The sequence below is a fragment of the Dromiciops gliroides genome, chromosome 6 (assembly GCF_019393635.1).
Source record: "Dromiciops gliroides isolate mDroGli1 chromosome 6, mDroGli1.pri, whole genome shotgun sequence".
Classification (NCBI taxonomy): domain Eukaryota; kingdom Metazoa; phylum Chordata; class Mammalia; order Microbiotheria; family Microbiotheriidae; genus Dromiciops; species Dromiciops gliroides.
In genome coordinates this window covers 267,883,200-267,909,248 of record NC_057866.1, presented here as the reverse complement: position 1 = coordinate 267,909,248, position 26,049 = coordinate 267,883,200, and the positions used below count along the sequence as shown (strand labels likewise).

The 26,049-nt window shown below is 37.9% G+C and overlaps 1 protein-coding gene across 2 annotated transcripts in view; it reads left to right on the top strand.

Moving 5' to 3' along the window:
- Nucleotides 1–26,049, top strand: part of FAT4 (FAT atypical cadherin 4) — a 238,439-nt gene that overhangs the window by 120,276 nt on the left and 92,114 nt on the right. For both annotated transcript variants that reach the window (XM_043973167.1, XM_043973166.1), the window contains exons 4-6: nucleotides 578–928; nucleotides 16,682–17,604; nucleotides 19,431–19,605. In XM_043973167.1, coding sequence (XP_043829102.1) covers nucleotides 578–928; nucleotides 16,682–17,604; nucleotides 19,431–19,605 — 1,449 coding nt within the window. The remainder of the gene's footprint in view (nucleotides 1–577; nucleotides 929–16,681; nucleotides 17,605–19,430; nucleotides 19,606–26,049) is intronic.

Here is a 26,049-nt window from a genome sequence, read left to right as displayed (position 1 = left end):
GAATTGAATGCCAGCTAAGTGTTCACAGGTCAATCAATCAATACACACTTATTAAGCAACTACTATGGGTCAGGCACTGTGCTAAGAGCCGGGTATACAAAAAAGAGGCAATCTAGTGGGGGGAGACAACAAATATACATAAACAAGCTATATGCAGGATGCATAGGATTGAATTAACAGAGGGAAGGCAACAGAATTAAGAGGGGTTGGGGCAGGCTTCCTGTAGGAGATGGAATTTGAGTTGTGACCTGAAGGAAGTTAGGGAAGGCAGTATGCAGAGGTTAGGAAACTATTCTAGATGTGGGAGACAGACAAAATAGGTCCCAGAACTGAGAGGTGGAGTGTTCTGTTTGTGGGACAAAAAGAAGCCATTGTCACAGGGAAATCATTTAACTTAACCGTGCCCCATGAAACTCTCTAAGACTATACATTTTGGCAGATGACTGATCTGAGTTGATGGAATTTCCACACCGGTAGAATTCTCCACACTGATGAAATAATAGGCTTAGATTTCACCTCTCCAAAAGGATTAATCTTTAGAGAATTAATTTTGGGGCATTTAAAAATTATCTTCTAGGTTCTCTAGTGGCTGCCATTCTAGCTACAGATGATGATTCCGGTGTGAATGGAGAAATTACATACACTGTGAGTGAAGATGATGAAGATGGAATATTTTTCCTAAATCCAGTCACTGGAGTCTTTAATTTGACTCGAAGCTTAGACTATGAAACACGGCAATACTATATCCTCACTGCCCGTGCAGAAGATGGTGGAGGACAATTCATGACCATCCGTGTTTATTTTAATATTCTCGATGTCAATGACAATCCACCAGTCTTCAGCTTGACTTCATATAGCACATCTTTAATGGAGAATCTACCTCTTGGATCCACTATTCTTGTATTCAATGTCACTGATGCAGATGATGGTGAGTAATTGGTTTATCTTTAAGGTTTATTTGTGACATGTTATTTGCTATTATAAACTAGTTATTAGCTGTCATAAAATATTCAAAACCAAGTGACAATAAAACAATCACTTATTTACCCTGAGCCTCAGTTTCCCCTTATGGTAAAATAGGAATAACATTATCTTTACTAATTAATTTGAGAGTTACAATGAATGCTATAGTGGATAGCTGGTCTTGGTTTCCTGGAGACTTAGGATCAAGTTTTTCCTGATATATATCTATATATCTATATACCTATATATCTATCTATATCTATATATCTATATACCTATATATCTATCTAAATCTATATATCTATATACCTATATATCTATCTATATACCTATATATCTATATACCTATATATCTATCTATATCTATATATCTATATACCTATATATCTATCTATATACCTATATATCTATCTATATCTCTATATTGATCTATATCTATCTATCTATATATACACACACATACAAACATATACATATATATGTGTGTGTATGTATACACATACATATATGTGTATGTATGTGTATATACACACATATATACATATATATGTATGTGTGTGTATATATATAGATCGATATAGAGATAGAGATACTATCTCTATCTCTATCTCTATCTCTATCTATCTCTATCTCTATCTCTATCTCTCTCTCTCTATATATATACACACACTGTCTGTCTGGTTCCAGGCAAGTGATTTAAAGTCTCAGTATTCCCAGGCAATTTTCTAAAATGATGATTTTATGGAAGGCTTTTGATATCTGCATTGTTACAAGGGGTTTCCCCCATGGCATTCCCAATGCCAATGAAACCACATAGATTGTATGACCCATCTCCTCACTCAAAAATATTTTTATGAGACTCAAACAAAATAATGTATTTAAAATGCTTTGCAGGTTTTGAAGTGCTATATAAATTTCATTTGGTCCTATTTTTTTTTTTGCGGGGCAATTGGGGTTAAGTGACTTGCCCAGGGTCACACAGCTAGTTAAGTGTCAAGTGTCTGAAGCTCCTGTTAGAGTCCAAATGCTAATTGTCTAAATTCATTCAATCAAAAAAGCTTTGTTATGACTTGCTTTGTTCTAGGTACTATATACAGTATTTGGCTTATAGCACAGACCAAGGTGGCTCTGCCCTCAAGGAGCTTTTATTCTTATAGGCTCTTTTGTATCTTTGGATGGATCAGAACACTGGCATCATGGTGAGAGACCTGGATTTAGAATTAGAAAGTCATAGGATCTGAGATTCAGAAGTAGAGGTGAGGTCATCAATTCTAATCTTCTTGTTTTATAGATGAGATCTGGGTTTAAATCTTGACACTGCTATTAACTGACTATGTTACTTTAGGCACCTCATTTAGGATCACAGATCTTAAACTAGAAAGGGTCTCTCCAAGTTGATATAGTCTAGCCTTCTCATTTTAAAAATGAGGAAACTGAGGTCCAGTCAATTTTTTAAACATTGGAAGTAGGATTAGAACACTAGGGATCTGATTACATAGGTTGCCCCCTTTGTAAGGTATCAAAAATTGTCTGGGGGTCAGCTCAGTGGCACAGTGGATAAAGCACTAGCCTTGGATTCAGGAGGACCTGAGTTCAAATCCAGCCCCAGACACTTGACACTAGCTGTGTGACCCTGGGCAAGTCACTTAACCTATAATTCCCTGCAAAACAAACAAACAAAATTAAAATTGTCTGTGCTTTGGTTCCTCATAGATGCCATGAAAGGAATTGGATGATCTTGACAAATCCTTCCCAGCCCTAAAATCCATGACTTATAGCCTCATGTTTCTTGAGGTCTTTTCAAAAGAACTTTTCAAAATTACTTTTGAAACCTGACTTCACTGGCTATTCTCCAGTAATGTAAACATAGAACAGTAAAGAGGAAGATGGTCTCAAAGATGCCTTGCAAACATTGTGGCTTTCCCTGAGTCAAGGAGAAGAGATGGGCTTATTTTGTCTCTCGTGCACACCATAGGAGCCAATCCTGCTTCAGGAAGAATGAATGGAGGCTCATCCCCCAGAAGGAAAGAAAACAGATCTCATGAGGCTCAAGGACAGTCTAAATGATGCAGCTTCAGCTATAACTTAGACTGTTCTGCCTCACATGGCTTGCGATGCCCTTTAGGCAATCTCAGCATTGTACTCTATCTTTGCATATTGTTCTCTGCTGTTTCCTTTCAGGGTCAGTTATAAGTCCCATTTAGAAGGCAGCATAATTAATGAAGGCAGGGAAGTACAGGAGTGTAGAACAATTTGAAACCAAAGACTATGTACACTATTCAAATGTTTTAAGAATTCCTGAGAAGGAGGCAGGCAGGCAAAGTAGACTGATTCTTTACTTGGCTCAAATCCCATTTTTGATATGTCATCTTAGGCAAATCATTTAGATATCTTAGTTCTTAGTTTTCTTATCTGCAAAATAAGAGGTTACACTAAATGGACTAATATCTTTCTCATAACTTTGGACCTTAGAGACTCATCAAGTACACACACACACACACACACACACACACACACACACACACACATACCCATCTCATAGATAAGGAAACTGAGGCTGAGAGAGGTTACATGACTATTTTTTTAAATTTTTTTTTTATTATTTTTTTATTTTATTTTTGAGGCAATTGGGGTTAAGTGACTTGCCCAGGGTCACACAGCTAGTTAAGTGTTAAGTGTCTGAGGCCGGATTTGAACTCAGGTCCTCCTGAATCCAGGGCCGGTGCTCTAGCCACTGCGCCACCTAGCTGCCCCGAGGTTACATGACTATTCAGGGTCATATACCTGACACAGGATTTCTACCAGGGTCTTCATCAATCTATCCTGTTACGTACTGAAAACTCTCAATTCAATATAAATCAATTGTTCTTAAATGCATGTACTGAACTAGGCCCAGCAAAAAATAAAATAAACAAATAAATAAAGACTTATTCAAGCAACACATATGCTACTGGAAAGAAATATTCTATAATCTATACCCTAATATGTGGCATAGAGGATGGAGATTTATGAGCACATGGGAGAGATCAGACGAAGAGATTTTGAAAAGTTTTAAGAGGGAGAGATTCATGAAAACTGGGCATATCAGCAGCTTTAAGAGAAGATGAGTTCTGAACATCAAATATGGGGTGGTGTTTTGTGTTCCAGTGCTTAGAATGCCAAGTTTCAAGAAGATCAAATATTACATTTTTCTGGAATGCAGAATGTGTGAACAAGAGTAAGATTCAAGAAGTCAATTATATCCAGATTGTGGAGGGCTTCAAATCTCAGGTGGAGAAGTTTAAATTGTATCCAGAAGATAATAGAGAACCAAAGAAATGTTTTGTGCGGAGAAATGTCATGACCAGGTCTACGTCTAGCCTTTGTTTGAAGTATGGGTTAGGGGGAGAGTAAGAGAGAGAATGATGTAAGGGAATACCGATGACCTTCTATTACCCATCTGTCAGATCCATTCTTCTCATATTTAATGTCGCCGATGCTGATGATGGTAATTTCTATAGCATTAAATTTTAGGCCTTTAAGATCAGATTTCTTTTGTGTTATTAATGGTTACAAAATCACGACATGTGACAGAATAGATAAAAGTGATTTGGAATCCTGAAAACTTGCAAGCAAATTCCACTTGTGACATAAACTTTTTGCCACAGTTAAATCTCTCTCTCTTTTTTTTTTTTTTAAGTGAGGCAATTGGGGTTAAGTGACTTGCCCAGGGTCACACAGCTAGTAATTGTTAAGTGTCTGAGGCCAGATTTGAACTCAGGTACTCCTGACTCCAGGGCCGGTGCTCTATCCACTGCACCATCTAGCTGCCCCTAAATCTCTTAACTTAAGTAAGAAATGGTGTTTAGAGAAGGCCATAGGTGTGAATGATGTGATCTGAAGTTATGAACCTGGGTGTCCAGGTAGAGAAAGGTTCAATCAACAATGATTGAAATGCTTGTGAATATTGGTGGCAGTAATAAGAAGATTGGGACATGGCATGGCTGAAGGACTGGCAGAACATCTAGACAAGGATGTTTAACAGGCATTTGGAGATGTAAGACTTTAATTTGGGGTACATATGTGGCATGCATTTAGGGATTTGGGAGTCCTCTAGGTAGAGATAACTGTATCCATGGGAGAAGATGAGATCACCAAGCAAAAGAAGATAGAGAGAGAAAACCAGGATATTCAGAACAGTCCCTGGAGGAATACATTCACTTGGCAGAAGGATGGGTCTGTGAGATGGCTATTGATCCAGCAGAGGAAAATGAAAAGGAGTGGAAAGAAAAGAAGGAGAACAAGGAGAAAGAAGTGTGTTAGAAGCAAGGGAAGTGAGAGTGGGCAAATGAAAATGCTATTCAATAGCGTCAAAAAGTTGATGATAGGGCAGCTAGATGGTGCAGTGGATAAAGCACTGGTCCTGGATTCAGGAGAACCCGAGTTCAAATCCAGTTCCAACACATGACACTTGCTAGCTTTGTTACACTGGGCAAGTAACTTAACCCTCATAGCCTTGCCAAAAAAAAAAAAAGTTGGATAATTCAAGGACGAAGAGGGCTAAAAAGGTCATTTGGTTTAGAATGTCAGAGCTTTAAGAAAGGAGTTTTCTTATAGAATTAGTTTTCAAGTGGTTTAGTGTTGAGGAAATAGGGGTAGTGAACACAGATGAATCTTTCTAGTGTTTTAGTGGAGAAAGGAATGAGATATATCAGATGTTAGCTTGAGTTAATGGCCAAGAAGAGGCTCTATGCTGTTTGTCTGGTTAGTTATGTTTTTAGAATGAGGCATACCTGAGAATATTTGACAGTAGCAAATAAGAATTTAGAATGAAGGAGATCAGGTAAGGCAGGGCAAGACACCCAACATTTATTAAACATTTACTGTATGCTAGGAACAATGCTAAACACTGGGCATACGAATATGGGCAAAAAGTAAAAAAAGACTGTTCTTGCCCTTAAGGTGGTTTAGTAGGGGAAGATGACACATAAAAGGGAGATGAAAAGTATGTGCATATGATGTATAAGTGTGCATGGGGGAGGGTGTTGGTGAAGTTTGGGGAGTGGGAAGGAAGCTGTGTGAGGATATAATATTAAGTTCAAAAAGGCAGAAACAAAGCAAAGAGGAGAACACATACTGTCCAATCTTCTCTTCTGAAAAGACTGATCTTTGGAGCAGCCTTCCAGAAGAGAATGGTGAGGATGATGGGATCAAAGTAACAAAGAAAAAAGGTTAGCATTAGCAAGGAGAAGGGCCCCTTTAATCCTCTGAGGCTAAAGCAGTCATCTCACTGTCTTTCAAATGTCATGAGTTCATAATGTTAGCCAAAAACATATGAAAATTGAAGGATCGATGATTTGAATACTTAATAATCCAAATGACCTAAGATATCTTTATTGGCTTGTGAGCCATTTTAAAATGTGAGTACTCAATTACAAGATCTTCGGGTGAGATGGTCCCCCAGGGGCCACTTATTCCAACCAGTGCCTAATCAGGAATCCCTTTGACATCATCCTCAACAAGTGGTCATCCACCCTTGGCTTGAAGAGCTCTGTTGAGGGAAATCCAAATTTGCTTATTTGAGTTTGGAGGATTTTTTTTGCCAGGTCTCAGTTTAATATCAGGGAGAGGGGTTTATGATTATCCAGTATGGACTGGAGAAAACTCATTGATTCAACTGGATATGCATACCGGAATACTCAACTGGAATGCATTTTATCTCAGAATTAAACTTTAAAAGTGCAATTACTAAAGGAGATGAGAAGGTTTATTTGACCTTGGGATGAACCTTCCTAAAATACACACACACACACACACACACACACAACCTGAATATTTTTAATGTTGGTCATCCTTTATGTGCTATTTCTTTAACTGTGCCTGGTTGATATTTCAAGCAACCTCGTGTCATTGTTCAGTACTGAATACTTTATCAGAATAATTTCCTGCCAAATGACATGAATTATAAGACAGAGTTCCTGTTCTTTATTCTATTCAAAGATAATGATAAAAAAGTATTTTGATAAACTTGTTTACCAAAAATTGACCACTTAGTTATATTAGTCAGCAGGTTCTCTCTTTGAGAAATTGTACTATATTAGTCCATGTTCTCAATTTATAGATGAAGAAACTGTGACCTAGGGAGATTGAATCATTTGACCAAGATCACACAGGAAGTGTCAGTGGTGGAATTTGAATCCAGGGACATGGAGCTGTTTGAATTAAGATGAACTTCAAACATTTTTTCTAAGTTATACATGTGTAGTCATGCAAAACATCTCCACATTAGTCAGGTTGTGAAAGAAAACCAACAAAATAACTTTAGAAAGAGGAACTAACTAACTAACTAACAAACTATATACTTCAATCTGTATTCAATTACCATAAGTTCTTTCTCTGTAGATCGATTGCATTTTTCATAAGTCCTTCTGATAGCATCCTGCTCATCATTTCTTTCACAGTTACTATTGCTAACTGTATTGCCATTGATCCTATTCACTCTCTTTGATATTTACTCTATTTTCTATCTTCTTTCACCCTATCCCTCCTCAGAAATGTTTTGCTTTTTGCTGCCCCCTCCCCCAATCTGCCCTCCCTTTCTTCAGATGGTCTTAAAACATTGCAGTAACTTAAAAAAATTAAATTCTAGAATAAAACAAGCATTTTCCTAATATAGTACCATAAAAAGATGATTGCACATGAAACAAAAATTTACTATGCACAACTTGCTATTCCTTTCAAATATACAACAGAATTATTATGTAAATTACTTTTTTTCCTTTTTTTCTTTCCCCTCCCACCCTAGAGATGGCTACAATTAGACACAAATAGGTGTGTATTTCTATATGTGTTTGTATATGTTTGTATATGTATACTTACATATACAAACACATACATGTAAAATTATTTTATACATACTTCTATTTCTCTGTTCATTTTTTCTGGATGGAGATAGTGTTTTTCTTCATATGCCCTTTATAGTTAATTTGGCTCTTTATAATAGACAAAATAACTTATTCTCTCCAAGTCGTTCTTAAAAAATATTGCTGTTACTATATACAATGTTCTCTTGGTTCTGTTCATTTTGCTGTTCATTATTTTGTGCATCTTTCCACATTTTTCTAAGATCATTGAGCTCATCACTTCTTAGAACACATAGTAATTTTCTAGAATTTATATATTTTAGTACCACAGAGATCAACACATACACTTTACAGACTTTGGGAGAATCAAGCTGCCATGATAGAATACTATACAAATCTGGTACTCATTAGGGTTGCTAAGTATAGACACCCTATATATTTTGTAGTCAGCAGAGACCTAATGGGGGTAAATAATTGCATCTCATGGATTTCTTAACTGGTAGAGATAACCAGGTATCAGAATTGAAACTTTTTTTCATATTGACAGGTCAAAGTCATACAATTGATTGCATGTGATGAGGTCCCTGTAAACTTTAAAATATAATGGAAGCTCAGAAAGGTTGGATAACTTTTCCCAATGTCATAGTGAGTGGTGTGCTAGAGAAAAAATGTGAACCATTGGTTTCTGACCCCTAATTCAGCATTCAGTGCATTGTATAACACAGCTCTAAACAATGGAATAGCTAGAAAACTACTTACAGAGAGTGCCTCTTCATTTCTTGGCTCCCAGATAGAGCATTGAATCTGGAGTTAGGAAAACCTGAGTTCAGATATCACCTTAGGCATTTACTATCTATGTGACATTGGTTAAGTCACTTAAACTTTTTCTGCTTTAGTTTTCTGATCTGGAAAATGGGGATAATGATGACCTCTTTATTCCAGGGTTGTTATACTATTAATGTGCTTAGCACAATGCCTGGAACATAGTAGCTACTTGATAAGTGCTTATTCCATTATCTTCATTTTCCCTTACCTGTATAAATGGAGATGATAATAATACTTACACCAACTACATCAAAGGAAACCACTTTAAAAGCCTTAAGTCTTGGGGGCAGCTAGGTGGTGCAGTGGATAAAGCACCAGCCCTGGATTCAGGAGTACCTGAGTTCAAATCCAACCTCAGTCACTTGACACTTACTAGCTGTGTGACCCTGGGCAAGTCACTTAACCCTCATTGCCCCATAAAACAAAAAACAAAACAAAACAAAACAAGCCTCAAGTCTTGAAAGCTACTGAAGTATGAATTATAAAAAATGTGTCATAACTGGTTATTTTTAAATTTATATACAAGCCTTCCCAAAATGTGGCAAGTTTAATCAATGGGTGAAATAAAAAATGTAGTAATGATCATTCAGAGGGAACACTTCCAGCAAACTGATCAAGTCTAGAAAACTGGGTTATTTCCAGTGGTATCATAATGTAGAGGATAAAACCCCACCAAAGGCACTTCCAATATGGAAGGACAAAATATAGAAATTCAACATAATACATCCATGCCATTTGTGGTTTGAGCATTCTGTACAGAGAAAAAATGGTTCTAATATCATGTTTTGAAAGATAATACAAAGGTTTACAAGTAATTCTATTTTTAAAAATGTCAATATATATTTTCTAGATGTATAGCACATGCCCCCTAATTAACCTTGTCATGAATGAAAATTATCTTTTTTCTTTATGAAATAATGAAAGTGAGAGAGAATGAAGAAGGAAAGAGGAAAGGAAGGAAGAAAGGAAGGAAAGAAGGAAGGAAGGAAGAAAGAAAAGGAGGGAGAAATAGAAAGAGGGTGGGAGGAGGGAGAGAGGAGGGATGAAAGAAGGAGGAAAGAGGGGGAAAGAAGGAAGAAAGAGAAAGAGGAAAAGAAAGAAAGAGAAAGAAAGAAAAAGAAAGGAAAAAAGAAAGAAAATGAAAAAAAGTATATGGCTTCTATGCCCTATAATTGTAGAGGTTCAGTTACAGTCATGGGATGAGTGCTGTTCATTCGATGCCTTTGTTGACTCTTCCTTATATGGAAATGGAGAATTTTATGAAGCATTCTCCACTGGTTGACTTTCTCCCAGCCTCTTTCTTTAATTAGTGCAGCTTCTAAAGTCGCTTGCTTGAACAAATGTGATTCAAATGCAGGGAATTCCTTTCTCCCTTGCCATTTATTTTGGTGTTTGTATTCATAACCTAATGTAACCCCAAGTGAAGCAAAATAGCAATTTCTGACTCCATGCATGGCTGCTTTGGCTCTTTCCAAAGTGGCTCTATCCTTTGATCTGGCTATTGTTATCATTTCCATTCAATTTAGCAAAATCTAAGTACTAATAAAAATATTAAGTGCCTCATATGGACAAGTCTCAGTGCCAAGCCCTGATGATACAAAAACAAAATAGTTTAAGCCTTCAATGAGCTTATATTTTATTGGGGCCATAAAACTTATATACCAATATTTTTTTAATTGTATCTGAAATATTTTCCCAAGAGAGAGATAGTGAGGTGTCAGGAAACATGTTTGGTAGGAGGTAGCACCTGCGCTTTGCTTTGAAAGAAGCTAGAGTCTATGAGGCAGAGAACACATTCCTGACATGAGTGATATCAGATGATAGAGCTTAGGTTTTTGACCAAACATATCTTGGAGATCATTTAATCTAAGCTCCCTTTTCACAAATAAGGAAACTAAAGTCCACAGAGGAAAGGTGATTTGCCCAATAGCACACAGGTCGTGCGTTAGTCCCATGACCAGAGTTGCTTAGTGATGTCATTTCTTTGAAATCCAGTGATTGAAGAGATTCAGTTTGTCCCTCCTAATGAATGATTTCAGTTTTAGATTCATAGGATCATCAATAGAGCAAGGAAACATCATAAAGATGGAGTCCAACACCCTCATTTTACAGATGAGAAAAGTGAGACACATAGAGGTGAAGTAGTTTGGGATTGTAAGATTGTAAGGGTAGAGCTGGAAGGGGGCCTTAGAGTTTGAGCCAGTGATGTTCTGATACAAGAAGGCCTGCTGCTTAGCCTGGAAACACCAGGCAAATCATTTTCTGCATGGTCTAGTTAGTGGAAAGAGCACAATTTGGAAGACTAGGTCCTAAGACTGCCTTTGTAACTTGTTTTTATGTGACTGAGGGCAGGTCATCATCTTTCTGGACATTAGTTTGTTTTTCTGTGTATTCCTGGATTTGGACTAGGTTCATTCTAAGTTCTTTTATAGTTCTAAACCAAGGGGTAGCTAGGTGGTACAATGGATAGAGCACCGGCCTTGGAGTCAAGAGGACCAAAGTTCAAATCCAGCCTTACTTACTGGATGTGTGACCCTGGGCAAGTCATTTAACCCTGATTGCCTGAAAAAAAATATAAATCCTAGGAACTTTCCTCTGTCAATTACCTCCAATGTATATGTCTGTGGTTTGCTTTTCCATAGTGGTTTGCATGTTTTCTCCCCCATTTGATGGTGAGCTCCTTGAGAACAAGGGATTATCTTGTGGTTGTTTTAATTTCTTTGTATCCTTAGTACTTAGCACAATGCCTGGCATGTAACAGGCACTTGATAAATGCTAGTTGAATATCAACAACTCTAAAGGCCTTACTTAATCATGGACATGTACACAGCAGCATAGATAGAAATCTGGAAGGGGTCCTCAAGACCCCTCATCTTACAGAAGAAGAGACTGAGGCCCAGAAAAGCAAAGACACTTGCCAAAGGTGATCTAAGGTTAAATAGAAGAGGTGGAATTTGAAACCAGCTCTTCTGACTCTTGTCTTCAAGAATCCAACACCAGTTGGTTTAAATAATGTCGACAATTTTTCTTTTTTACCATTTTATTATTTGTTTTCACAACAGAAACCTACTACACAGCTTGAAGCAAAACAGTAAAATAGAAAGAGTACTATCAATCTATCCGAGGGTTCCAAATGAATTCATTTATGCCTGTGTCAGGGTGGCCATCTTTCGTAGCCAATGGTCATATATTCATTCTGAGGATAAGTTGTGACCATCTACCTAAACACAGACAGCTTGGAAATATAATGAGCTTTTTTATAGGCTTCTTTGCATGTTGCTGTTTCTCTTGGGGGTGCCTGCCCAAACCTTCTTCTGCTTCAATAATACAAATGGCTGACATTTTTATAGCATTTTTTCAAAATGCCTGACATGCTTTATTTTTCTCATTTGATCCTCAACAGCCCTATACAGTCAGTACAACACATATTAATGGGGAAAGGGATTCAGAGTCTTAGCCGTGGTCATAGCTTATGGGCATAAGAGAAGAATTTAAACTAAGATCGACCTCATTTCCTAGTCTAAACAACAAGCATTTATTGGGTGAATATTACGTGCTGGGAAATGTGCTAAGTACTAGCAATACAGATACAAGTAAATAACATAAGGAGGCCCTCCCCTCTAAGAGCTTCCATTCTGCTGAGAGAAAACATAAGAAGAAGATGGAGAGGGGAGGGGGATTGGGGAAAAGGCACCCAAGTAGAGACATCATGTCAAATTCTCAGAATCATTTCTAGGGGAACAAACTATGACTGATCTGAGTCTGTCCCCAGAATGGAGACTCCGCCCCCCCCACCCCCTCGAAAAAAATCATCAGTGTCAGAAGGGTGCTGCAATGATAGAGAGATGTTCCAGACTGGGAAGTCTCCAGGTTCTGGGGAAAGTTCCAGGATCTAACATCTATTCCTTAGGTCCATACTATCTCGCATCTCAAAACTCATATGACCAAAATAATAAGTAATCTTATATGTGTTTTCCATGCCTGGGAATCTCTTTCTTACTGTCACATGACTTTCACAAACCATAATCCTCTGTCGACCTTTGGGTGATTCATATTTTTGATTCTTCCAAGATAGCATCATAAAATGAGTAGCAATCATGTAGTGTGGACAAGAGAACAAAGATGCCATTGAGTTTTCCAGTTGTGACAAGAGTTGTTTGGGACCATTAGGGGAGTTGGAAAAGTCCCTTAAGTAATCCACTCCAAAGTCTTTCTACTCAGTTCTAGAACCAGCTCATTGTCAAAAAGGTCTCTTGGGGCAACTAGATGGCGCAGTGGATAGAGCACTGGCCCTGGAGTCAGGAGTACCTGAGTTCAAATCCGGCCTCAGACACTTAACACTTACTAGCTGTGTGACCCTGGGCAAGTCACTTAACCCCAATTGCCTCACTAAAAAAAAAAAAAAGTCTCTCCCTTCTGTACACTTAAATTACATACTCTGAGGATCAATTGTTAATGGTGAAGGACCATGGTACAATGTAAAAAAAGAAAGTTGTGTATGTTGTTATATTTGGGCCAGGATTTGAATTGTAATCCCATGGGACATAAGGCAAGCAATATGTCTCTGGATCTCATCAATAAAATGGAACTAGTTGATTTCTAAGTCCCCTTAGCTCAAACTACTGACCTCCCATAAATGAGTCCTGGCAATATTTCAAACAAAAGATGGATTCTCTATTAATGGTAAGATTCTCCCAAACTGTCCCACTAAAAGACAACATTGGGGGCAGCTAGGTGGCACAGTGGATAAAGCACTGGTCCTGGGTTCAGGAGGACCTGAGTTCAAATCGAATCTCAGACACTTGACACTTACTAGCTGTGTGACTCTAGGTAAGTCACTTAACCTGCACTGCCCTGAAACCCCACCCCACCCCAATAAAGACAGCATTGTCTTAATTACTTTAAGCAGCAGAACACTGCAGTGCTTCCTCCATAGATACCCAAAAGTGGGAAAAAGTTTGATCATATCATCCACAATGGATAAACAAAGTGTATGAAAATATGTATTTGCCAATATTATGACATAAAAATGGAAATTTAGCCCATCCCACAAATTCATCGACTGTAAGATAGGCTGTAGACTCAGGTTGATTATAGACTCATAGATCAGTACATTTAGAGCCATAAGAGCCCATAGAAGCTGTCAAATCCAGCTTCCTCATTTCATGTATCCAACTGTGGCCCAGAGAGTCGGTTACTTGTTCAAGGTCACACAGGTAAAATGTGCCTGAGATAGGATTTGAGCCCAAGTCTTTCTGATTTCAAGTCCAAGGTTCTATATGGTGCTTCAAGTGTAAGATTATAACGAAATGTGGTGCTCATAGATCATCCAGTAGTTACAAGAGGATCTATGGCAGGGAATGGATTTTCAATAAGAATTTGGCAGTGATTAATGTTGAGCTGAGCTTCCCTACATCTATGTTGTCCATGATGGTCAGCTGATCAAGCCTGAGGCATGAGGCCCTATCATTTCATAAGCCAACAAGTATACGTCAATGGCCAAAATCTGAGTCTACTAGTTTAATCTTAAACATATTATTTAACTTTTTAATGGAAAATACCTTTATTAGCTTATGGGGCAATTATATTAATATATGCTACTCCTATATGTATATACACATGTGTTATATACAAATATACATATATATGTATATACATACACACACGTGTATATGTATACATTCATGAACAGGCAAAATTCTGTTAAGGGAAAGGGTATACTGAGGCAGGGAAAACCAATTAATTTGCTGATTAGAGAAAGAAAGGATGCTAAAGAGGATGTCTTGGGAGTTGGGAAAGGTTACAAATGGTTCCAAACTAGAATAAAATGAAGTGTAATGGCATGCCTAGCTAGGGAGTGGAATAGGGAACAGGTGGTATATGAGGCATGACAGATGTACAAAAACAGAGACCGAGAAGAGAAAGACATTTATAATTCCTAATTCTCCAAGTTGTTAGTTATGTCTCCATCCTTAAATTTTCTTGCGTTTATATATCTGGTCAAATGTATGCCAACCCTTTTCCCTGTTCGTATCACCTCCTAAGTAAAATGTCAGGAATGGCAAAGTCAGGGACAATTGATTCTGTTTCTTCTTCACCTACCCAGATTCTACTGTGTCTTGCACATAGTAGGCACTTAATCAGTGTTAGTTGGAGCGGATTGTTGGATTAAGGTGGTATTTAAGCGGAAGTCGGCTGTTGAAATGCTAATCACATCTGTCTTTCAGGAAAGTGTGAGTCGTTGTGTTTTAGCCTCTAAGATTTAGACCTGTTATTTTTGGTGGGATCACCCAGAATTTGATTTGTATGGTGGTTCAAGGCCCCATGCCGAGTTCTATTTTATCCTTAAAATCAAGCAGCTCTGGCCTCAGAAGCTCGGGAGAAAAATTCAGCCCTGGGTGTGAATTGACAAGGATTCAATTTCTGCCTATAATCCTTATAATGTCCAATGAAAAATTAACTTATCATGTTTCCATGGGCTCGTTTAAGCCTCGAAGGGGCCTAAGAAGTCACTTAATCAAATCCTGTCCTTTTAAGGAAAGGGATACTGAGGCACAGAGAAGCTAAGGGATTTACTTAAGATGACATAAGAAATAAAAGACAGACACAGGATTTGAACTCAGACCAACTAATTCCAAATGTAGTACTCTTTCTTCTATAGCATAGTGTCTCTTCCCCCAACCATCCCACCATTAGTTCAACTGCTTCCTTTTCTTAGCAGAAGAATTAGATGAACTATATACTCTTATTGGTGATCCATCAATACTAATTAGGTTTCATTTGTAAAAAGAGAGGCAGCTAGGGAGTAGTAGATAGAGAAGCACCCTCAGATTCAGGGAGACCCGAATTCAAGTCTTGCCCATGACACATACTAGTTCTGTGACCCTGGGCAGGTCACATAAACTCAAGTTGTAGGCAACTGTCTAGGACTCAGTTACAGAGAAGTATCAACTTCCATTGAGGGATGAAGTTTTTTGATCTAGGAAGTTCCTGTATAAATGCAAACACAGGTCAGGTTCTCACAACCTTCATTTCTAAAATTATTTGAAACAAAATACTTCATTCCGAAATACCTTCAAAACAAGACACATTGCAACATGGTCTACATAATAACAAATTGGTAAATGATGTTAAGGAAGAAGTTTTGTAATGTAAAAAAAGTACTTTAAAGTATAATTTTACTATTATCATTTAATTCAAAGAAGACATTTAAAATGCTTTGACTATATAAAATTTTACTTGAGAGGGAAATAATTTTCTCAAAGCCATTTCTTTCTTTTTTTCCCAATTTTATGTTAAGGGAATTTTTAGCTTTTTTTTTGGTGAGGCAATTGGGGTTAAGTGACTTGCCCAGGGTCACACAGCTAGTAAGTGTCAAATGTCTGAGGCCAGATTTGAACTCAGTTACTCCTGACTCCAAGGCCGGTGCTCTATCCACTGTGCTACCTAGCTGCCCCCTGAAGGCCATTTCTTAGATGTATTTAAAAAGCTTAAAAACATTGATGACTAATGGCATACAACATCCCTCAAGATGTGTCAGACTGAAATCACTGAGATTGTTCCATGCCTTCTATTAACATTGTATAGCTACATAAAGGGCCATATATGCTATCTCTTTGAACCTCATTACAATCTTATAAAATTGGTACTATGGGTATTATTATCCCCATTTTAAAGATGAGTAAACCAAGGTCAAGTGGCCTTTCCATGATCATAGAGCTAAAGAAGATTGTAGTTAGAATTTTTTTTTTACTCTGGGCTGTTTTTTTCCCCTCTCCCTTATTTATTGGAAATTATTAATAGTGTTTAAACACCATAGTAACTAGAGTGACATATAGACCTGAGTAATGCACGTCTCCTGGGAGCATAATATAGCATATAGCTACTTTATTTATGGACATATTTAGTGGAGATACTCAGTTATTCAACTCTGTTATTATTCTTGGTTCAGAATTTAACAAGAATACAAAAATAACCACTGACATTTATTATAACTCGTGTTAACATCTTTGAAGGGAAGTCATTTTTTTCCTCTTTTTTTCCCCTTTCAGGGCTTAACTCCCAGTTGTCTTACAGCATCACCTCAGGGGACAGCCTCGGTCAGTTTACTGTTGACAAGAATGGGATTCTAAAAATCAGGCAGACTTTGGACCGGGAAAGTCAATCCTTCTACAACCTGGTAATTCAGGTCCATGATATGCCCCTCCCTTCAGCCTCTAGCTACACCAGCACAGCCCAAGTGTCTATAATTCTACTGGATGTCAATGATAATGCCCCAACTTTCATTTCCCCCAAACTGACCTACGTTCCAGAAAACACCCCCACAGATACTGTCGTGTTCAAAGCTCAGGCAACTGACCAAGACAGTGGGCCCAACAGCTATATTGAATACACTCTCCTGAATCCTTTGGGAAGCAAGTTCAGCATTGGGACCATTGATGGAGAAGTGAGACTCACGGGAGAGCTAGACAGGGAAGAGGTGTCCAATTACACTCTCACCGTGGTAGCAACTGACAAAGGTCAACCACCTCTGTCTTCATCCACGGAAGTGGCTATCATCATCCTTGATATCAATGACAACAACCCCGTTTTTGCACAGGCCCTTTATAAAGTGGAAATTAATGAAAACACATTGACTGGGACTGACATAGTACAAGTCTATGCTGTCGACGGAGATGAAGGAACCAATGGGCAGGTTCGCTATTCCCTCCTCAGTGGAAATGAAAACCATGAGTTTAGAATTGACTCTGTGACAGGGATGCTCTCGGTAGCTAAGCCTTTGGATCGTGAGAAGAAACCTACTTACTCATTAACTGTTCAGTCAGCAGATCGGGGCAGCAGCCCCAGGATGGACACCACCACCGTGGACATTATTCTCTTGGATATCAATGATTTTGTTCCTGTTTTTGAGCTGTCACCATATTCCATCAATGTCCCCGAGAATCTAGGAACCCTGCCAAAGACAATTCTTCAGGTCTGTACACTGAAATAAGGCAATTATTAGTATTTTTATTTTAAGGCAATTTTTTCCACGCATATAAAAACAAGTCTACTTGTGGCCAACATGGTTAACAGAGTCCTATACGCCCAGTTACTTGGGAGGTTATAGCTGGTATTTCTCTTGAGTTCAGTGCACTAAGCCAATCAGGTGTCTGAACAAAGTTTGGCATTAATATGGTGAACTCCTGAGAGTGGAGGTGGGGCAGTGGTTACCAGGTTGCCTAAGAGGGGTTAACTGGTTGGATTAGGGAATGGAGTTGGTGAAAGCTCCCATGTCAAATATGAGGGAGACAGGGTCATGAGTTCTTCCTTTCCATCCTAGGTGAGATAGAATCAATTAGTCTTTTAAAAGAGTCCATTTAAAAATCCCTTATTATTTTATCTTCTTCCCCGCATATGTGTGTATGTGCATGCATATGTATATGTGTATATATGTCTGTATGCATATAAACATATAAATATTAATATATAGATTGTACATATCTATATCTGTATATACACACATAATAAACCACATCTATATATTTCTCTGACTGTAGGTTTTTGAAAATGATAGATAAGAACTTCAGTTCTAAATAAGATTCAATTAAAATTAAATTAATTCAATTGAACAGATTTATTAACATTGACTCTAAACAACAAACTGTACTAGGCACTTCATGTACAGAGCCCCAAATCAAATGATCTCTGCCTTCAAGGCATAACACACATACACATATACATACATATACACATACACATATACACACACATACACATATAGATACACATGCACATATATTTGTGTATATATAGACTATTCCATATATACTATTCTATATATTTTATATCTAATATTCAAATATATCATGTATGTGTGTGTATATATATATGTATATAACATTCTACTAGAAAATACCCAGCAATTTTGTTTATAGATTTAAATAAGGGATGTGCTAGAATCAGCTCTAACCCCTAATTGTCAAACCTTTGGCATGAACATTCAAAAATTGGCAAATGGAACAAATCAGGACTTGTTTTATTGTGGATTGTATTGATTTAAAAAGGCATTAATACTTTAGATTAAACTTTAAAATGTATGTTATATACCTTTTCCCCCTGAGAGTTCTGTTTTGAGGGACACCAGGGGGTACCGAGTAGGGAGTGGGCAGTGTACCTTGTTATGTGGAGTTTCACTGAAGCAGGGAAGCAGATGTAAAATGTAGTAATCCGAGAGTCCAGTTTCTGCCCTCTATAAAGGAAGGAATTGGGAAGAGTTTCATACTCTGCCCTCTAGCCCTTCAGACAGAAGGGAGGAGAGACTGAAAGAGATGATGTCAATCAAGACGAGTTAGCAGCACACTGGTGAATTTAGAAGATAGGAGATGTCCTGAGAGGAAAAGCTTGTTCCATGGAGTTGAAACCACCAGGTGGAAAGTGGAGTTTTGCTCTATGAACATGGCTTGAGCTCAGTCAAAGGGTACTAAAAGGCTCTGAGAATGAAGTCATCAGCACACTGGTGAATGTAGAACAATTAATAATGATGATGATAATATTAAATAATTTATATTAATTTTAATAATAGCAATAGTAGTTATTAATTGGTATTTATACAGCATTTAAAGTTTTGACAGTGCATTTTTTTTACATCCTTTATTCTATTCGATTCTCACAACCCCTCTGGTTACAAAGTTTGTTTTCTTTTTTTTTATTCAGGATAGATCCCTGCATCCTCAATTACAGCATTCCTTTCTTCTCTACTTCCTCCCTTCCCCCACTCCCTGCCCCTCTATTAGCTGTCTTACATGTTCCTTCTTGTAGGTTGTAGCAAGAGATGATGACCAAGGCTCCAACAGCAAACTGACTTACACACTCATTGGTGGGAATGAAGATGATGCTTTCATACTCTCAGCCAGTGGTGAACTCAAAGTGATACAGAGCCTAGATAGAGAAACAAAGGAGAAGTGTGTCTTGTTGATTACAGCGACTGATTCAGGTGAGTGCATGAGACTAAAGGGCATTCCCAGATTTACCTTCCTTATTCCATGAACTCAGTCATATACGATAGAAATATTGAAGATCTATTCCTTTTACATTTTTTACTCAAGTCCTGATACTCAAAATGAACGTTTTATTTATTAAAAATGAAGCTATTTATTTTCTTTTGATCAAAATCTATTTTGGGAAAGCAATGTTTTCTCCAGGAACTGTTTGGAGGGTCTAGATTTTGCTGGATGATATCAAGGAACCCGTGTTCAATACCCAGCTCTGCTGGCTATTACCTAGTCCAAAGCATTTAACATCTCCACACTTTGGTTTTCTGGTTTTTGATCTATAAAATAAGGCAGTTTGAGAAGATGACCTGAAAGTTCATTTCCTGCTTTGTAACACTGATTACTAAAGGGCAGAAGTTTTTTGTCATAATGCCTCCTTTACTGCCTTTCAGTCTGGACTGAAATTTTCCCCATGATGCATCATTCAATTGAAACCAAGAGATGTAGGTTTGAATCCTATCTCTGACATTATTATCTGAGTGACATAAGTCCCTTCCTCTTCCACCTCATTGAGAAGGCAAGGAATTTGATAAAGATTGTACATATCAGTCATGAAAACAAAAATAAAGAACATTTTTTAAAAAGTAGTATCCTTTGATCTGCATTGAGATTCTATCAATTCCTTCTCTGGAGGTGGATATAATTTTTCATCTAAGCCATTTGGAATTGTCTTGGATTATTGCATTGCTTAGAATAGCTAAATCCTTCACAGTTAATCATCATATAATATTGCTGTTACTGTGTACAATTTTATTTTAGTCCATGTAAGTCTACCTGTGTTTTTTTTTAAACCATCCTGCTCAACATTTCTTATAGGACAATAGTATTCCATCTCAACCATACACCAAAATTTGTTAAGCCATTTTTTAATTGATGGGCATCCTCTTAATTTCCAAATCTTTGCCAATACAAAAAGAGTTGTTATAATCAGAGCATAATTCTTTAAGTAGTAACAAGGGATAGTATTATTATTCAGATAGAAGTAATTGGAAAGCCAAAGTAATTATTGTGGAACCTCAAAAGCATTTCAATTCTAGGGCAAAATTCCATGGAATGCTTAACTGGAGTCTTGGTGTTTTCCCAAGATTCATGTAGATAGTTCCTGATAACTATGACTTGTCTTTCCAGAGGGGTCATTTAGATCTCAACCAGGCCATTATTTCTAATGTTTTTGTAAAACACTAATTGTATATGGTTTACAACAAAATCAATGAAAGTGTTCTGTTTTGCTTTGACACTAATACAATGTGATTTGCATGACACATTAAAGAAAATAAAACAGGGAAAGAATGCGAGAAAGTGTAGCAGGGACTCTCTTTGGAGACTTAAAACATAATTTGTCGTGAACTTACCTTCCAACAAAAAGGCAGCTAAAATCACAAAGCTATTTACATGGAAAGGAATGAATGTCTACAGGCATAGATTTAGAGCCAATTATTAATTATTTCTTCTATGTCTTCAACATTTAGTTTAAAATTTTAATTTAATATAACTGACTTTTCTTCATATTGTGGTTTCTTTACTCCTTATATGTATGCATATATTATATATATATATATATATATATCTTTAAATTCTTATTTTTCATCCACTTATACCTAAAAAATTACATGTTGTTTTGATTACTGTCTAGACTTTTTAAAAAAATTTTTTGGTGAGGCAACTGGGGTTGAGTGACTTGCCTAGGGCTGCACAGCTAGTAAGTGTTAAGTGTCTGAGGTCAAATTTGAACTCAAATCCTTCTGATCCCAGGGCTGGTGCTCTATCCACTGTGCCATCTAGCTGCCCCTCTGTCTAGACTTTTAAAAAAGGATGGAAATTTTTTGTTTTGTTCTTGAGTTGGTTCAGTAATGTCTGACTTCATAATCCCATTTGTAGTTTTCTTGACAAGAGTACTGGAATGGTTTTCCGTTTCCTTCTCCCGCTCATTTTACACATAAGGAACTGAGGCAGACAGGGTTAAGTGACTTGCCCAGGCTCCCAAAACTAGGATGTATCTGAGGCTGCATTTGAATTCAGAAAGATGAGTCTTCTTGATTCTAAACCTGGTGCAATGGCACTGTGACACCTAGAACCCAAGATCACACAAGTAGTGATGAACATAATGAGGATCTTTCAACTCCAAATCCAGAGTTTTCCAACTAGAACATGCAGCTGAATCATAAATCCCAGGACACAAGAGGGACTAACAGGAGAGATGCCATGGTGTGGTAGATTAAGTTTTGAATATGGAGTCTAAAGTCCTAGGTTCACATACCACCCATGACATAATAGCTGTGTGACCATGGGCAAACTGTTTAGCCCATAGGCATCAAACACATACCCTATGGATCACATATATCCCATAACACTCCAATGTGCAGCCCAAAGCAGATTAAAATAGAATTGTGAAATATTTAACAAGATAAAATAAAAATACAATAAAACAGAAATAATGTTACTATGTGGTTTTCTAAGTCAATTTATGGCCTGCAGAGATATCTTTGTGTGTTTTAGTGGCCCCTGTTTCTAGACTGGCTTAGCCTGCTTGTACCTCAGTTTTCTCACCTGTAAAATGGGAATAATAATAATAATAATAATAATAATAATAATAATAATAATAATAATAATATCTGTCTTTAAAGGCTTGCTATTAACATGTCAAATGAGCCCCTGTAAAGTCCTTTGTAAACCTTAAATGCTAGCTTATACTCAGAAGGATTCATAGACTTTATCAGACTGCCACAGATATCCATCAAACACACAGAGATAGATAGGTAGATAGAAGAAAGAGAGAGAGAGAGAGAGAGAGAGAGACAGAGACAGAGACAGAGAGACAGAGAGACAGAGAGACAGAGAAAGAGAGAAAATGAGAGAGGGAGAGAGAGAGTTAAGAAGTCCATGGCTAGAGAAATAGCAGCTCTTCTTATTATATGGATAGTCTGGCCACACTCCTTTGATCAGAATCACTCTGAGTTCCTCAGGTAATGTCTGCTACAGTAAACATTTTCTAATTTTTCCCCCATATAGTAACACAAAAAAATTTCCCTTTCAACCTTTTTAAATCTAAAATGTTAATATTAGGAAACCTAAAAATGACATTCCAGAAGCTTAGGAAGTTTTACAAGTCTTGAGGAGATGGTTGAGTTGACCCTTGGCTCTGTAAACATTCCTTGGCACAAAAAAGTGGGCAGTCCTTTTCATAGGCCTGGCGTTCTGCTTTGCCCGAGGGCAGCCATACTTGGAGGACTTGGAAGGTCTTCAACAGCACTTGTTGGTGTGATTCAGCATTTCCATTTTTAAAGTTCTTCCAGAGACCACAAGGATTGACAATGAATATTCTAGCAGCAAGCAGGCAATGCTGCTCTTTTCTTACAAGGGAGCCTGTGTGAAGTTTAGAAGAGCTGACTTACAGCCTTGTTTATGAATAGCACTTCCGGACCACTTTGTTTACGTGCTCTTCATATGTGCCTATTGTCTCCCTTCAGGGACAGATATAGAAGCTTGACCCTTCCCGGCCCAGGTAGTACAATATAGTCATAGTAACCCAGAGAGGAAATGAGATGGAAAGTTATAGCTGGGAGGGACCTTAGGGACCATCTAGTTTAGTCATTTCATGTTATAGATGAGTAACTGAAGGCCCAGAGAACTTGTGATCTGCCCAAGCTCACACAATGACTTCAGACCCCTGTCTTCTTTCCTTCCCTCACTCCTTCCCTCCTTCCCTTCTACGCTCCTTTGCTCCTTCCCTTCTTCACTCCTTCCCTCCCTTCTTCCCTCCCTCTTTTCCTACTTCCCTCCTACCCTTCTCCCTCCCTCCTTCCTTCTTTTCTTCTTGACTTCCTCTTTTACTTCCTTCCTTCTTTCCTTAACAAAATCCAGTTCAAATGAGCACTTCTACATATGAGATGTCATTGACAAGATATAAGAGATCATTAAAAGAAGATTTTGCACTAAACAATATAGTCAACATGTAACTTTCAAAGCTATCCTTCTTGTCCATGACTATTTCTGACTTCCCTTCTTTGCATGAACAAATTACTTCTTTCTTTTTCTAGATGCAATCCTATCCCTAATGTCTCTCCAAAAAAAAAAAAAAATTGGGGAGAGGAAAAGGAAAAAAAATCCTGGAAACAAAGATGGTTAGTCAAATAAAACAAATTCCCACATTAGCCATATCTGAGAGAAGAAAAGGAAACAGAAAGAAAGTTCTTGCATCCCTTCTGCATGCAAGGATGAGATAGCAGCTAGACTCTGTTACTGAAGGAAATATGATATGGCAATCTTGCTTTGCAGATTACTTCCAAAGCTATGGTTTGTCATCTGTTAGCAATTCAACTCAACTCATTACAGTCCATCAAACATTTACTAAGAGCAGATATGTCTGTAGTCCTTTAAATTATGTAAAGCATTGTACAAGTACTAATTAACCCATTTGAGTCTCACAATACCCCTAAGGAATTGTTTTGACCAATATCGTTACCCGCATTTCAGAGATGAGCACACTGACGTTCATAGAAAGATTTGCTACTAATTTGCATGGTCACATAGTAAGGATCAGGGTAAGATTTGAACTCAGGTCATCCTGATTCAAAGTTCATGTTCAGAGGACTTTCCTTCCCATTAGAATCTTTGTTTTCCTTCCATACTCAATTCAAATGCCATCTTCTTCAAGAGGCCTTTTCCACCCCCACTCTGTTGTTACAGCCTTTTCCTCTCCATTTATGTATCTATTTATCTGTATGCTGTCTTCCCCATGTTAAGGGCCAAAATTCTAGTTAGTCTGTCTAAAATATCTAATGAGTGGTCGCCAATAAATTATAAGCTTTAGCAAGAGTTAGGCTTTTAAGCATTTATTAAGGAAAACAAGAATTTGGTAAAGAGAGAGAGAAAGGCCTAGATTCCTATCTATTAAAGGGAGAGCACATTTCTAGCTCCGCTCTCCACCAGAGTCCAAAGGAAAGAGAGCGAGAGCGAGCGCCAGTCTCTTCCTTCCTCCTCCCACTAGCCCGAGTCACTTCCTGACGCCAAAGAAAAGACTCCTGGTCTTGCCCTCAAAGAACTTCGCTTCATTGGCAGAACTCTTCTACAGTAAGTCTCTAGCAGGTGGCGTCATTCCAATCGTTACACCCATTAGAATGGGAGCTCCTTGAGGGAAAAGACTGTTTTTACTTTCCCCTGCATTCCCAGCACTTACCATGGTTCCTAAGTTCCTAAGATGAGTGCTAAATAAATGCTGATTGATTGACTGAGTGAGTGGAAAGCAGAAATAGCCAAGGTAGATAAATGCTCATATAAGCCTAAGCTGAAGATGTGACAGGTTAAAGGTTATGACTGTAATGGGTGGGACTGGTGAGTGTGGTGCATATACAAGAGGTAGTTTGGGAGTAGAATGAACGGGACTTTGCAGCTGATTGGGGTTGGGAAATGAGGCAAAGGAAAGATTCTAGGATGAAAAGAAAACAAGGTGAATGATAGGGTCCTGGCAAAAACAGTGAAGTCAGGCATGAAAGTGATCATGGTGAGTTTCCTGTAGACATATTCAACTCAACATGTCCAAAACAAAACCCGTCATCTTTTTCCTAAGCCCTCCCATCTTCCTATTACTGTGGGGGTCATTATCTTCCTCCTAGTCATCTGTATTTATGACCTAGGTATTAACCTCAATACTTCACTCCCTCTACCTCCCCATATGCAATCTGTTGCCAAGTCCTGGTGATATTACCTTCATGACATCTCTCCTATTCAAACCTTCTCTCCTCTGACATCATACTGCTGGTCAGTCTCCCTGCTTCTAGTCTGTCTTCAATCTGGTCCTCTTTTCACTTACCTATCACTGTGAACTTCCTAGAGTAAAAATCTATCCATGCCATTCCCATAATCTATATGAAATATAAAAACCTATAGATGAGAAATGCTGGACCTGAAGTCAGGAAGACATGATTTCAAATCTTGCCTTTAACACATTAGCTCTGTGACGATAGGCAAATGACTTAACGCCTATCTGTAAAATGGATATAAAAACAGCACCTATATACTAGGGTTGTTATAAGGATCAAATGATATTTATAGAACACTTTGCAGACCTAAAAATGCTTTATAAATACTGGCTATTATTCTTTTAAAAAAAGAAAGAGGGTGGTAAAGCACCGGCCCTGAATTCAGGAGTACCTGAGTTCAAATCCGGCCTCAGACACTTGACACTTACTAGCTTTGTGACCCTGGGCAAGTCACTTAACCCCCATTTCCCAGCAAAAAAAAAAAAAAAAAAACACCAAAAAAAAAGAAAGAGGGACAGCTAGGTGGTGCAGTGGATGGAGCACTGGCCCTGGAGTCAAGAGTACCTGAGTTCAAATCCAGCCTCAAACATTTGACACTTACTAGCTGTGTGACCCTGGGCAAGTCAC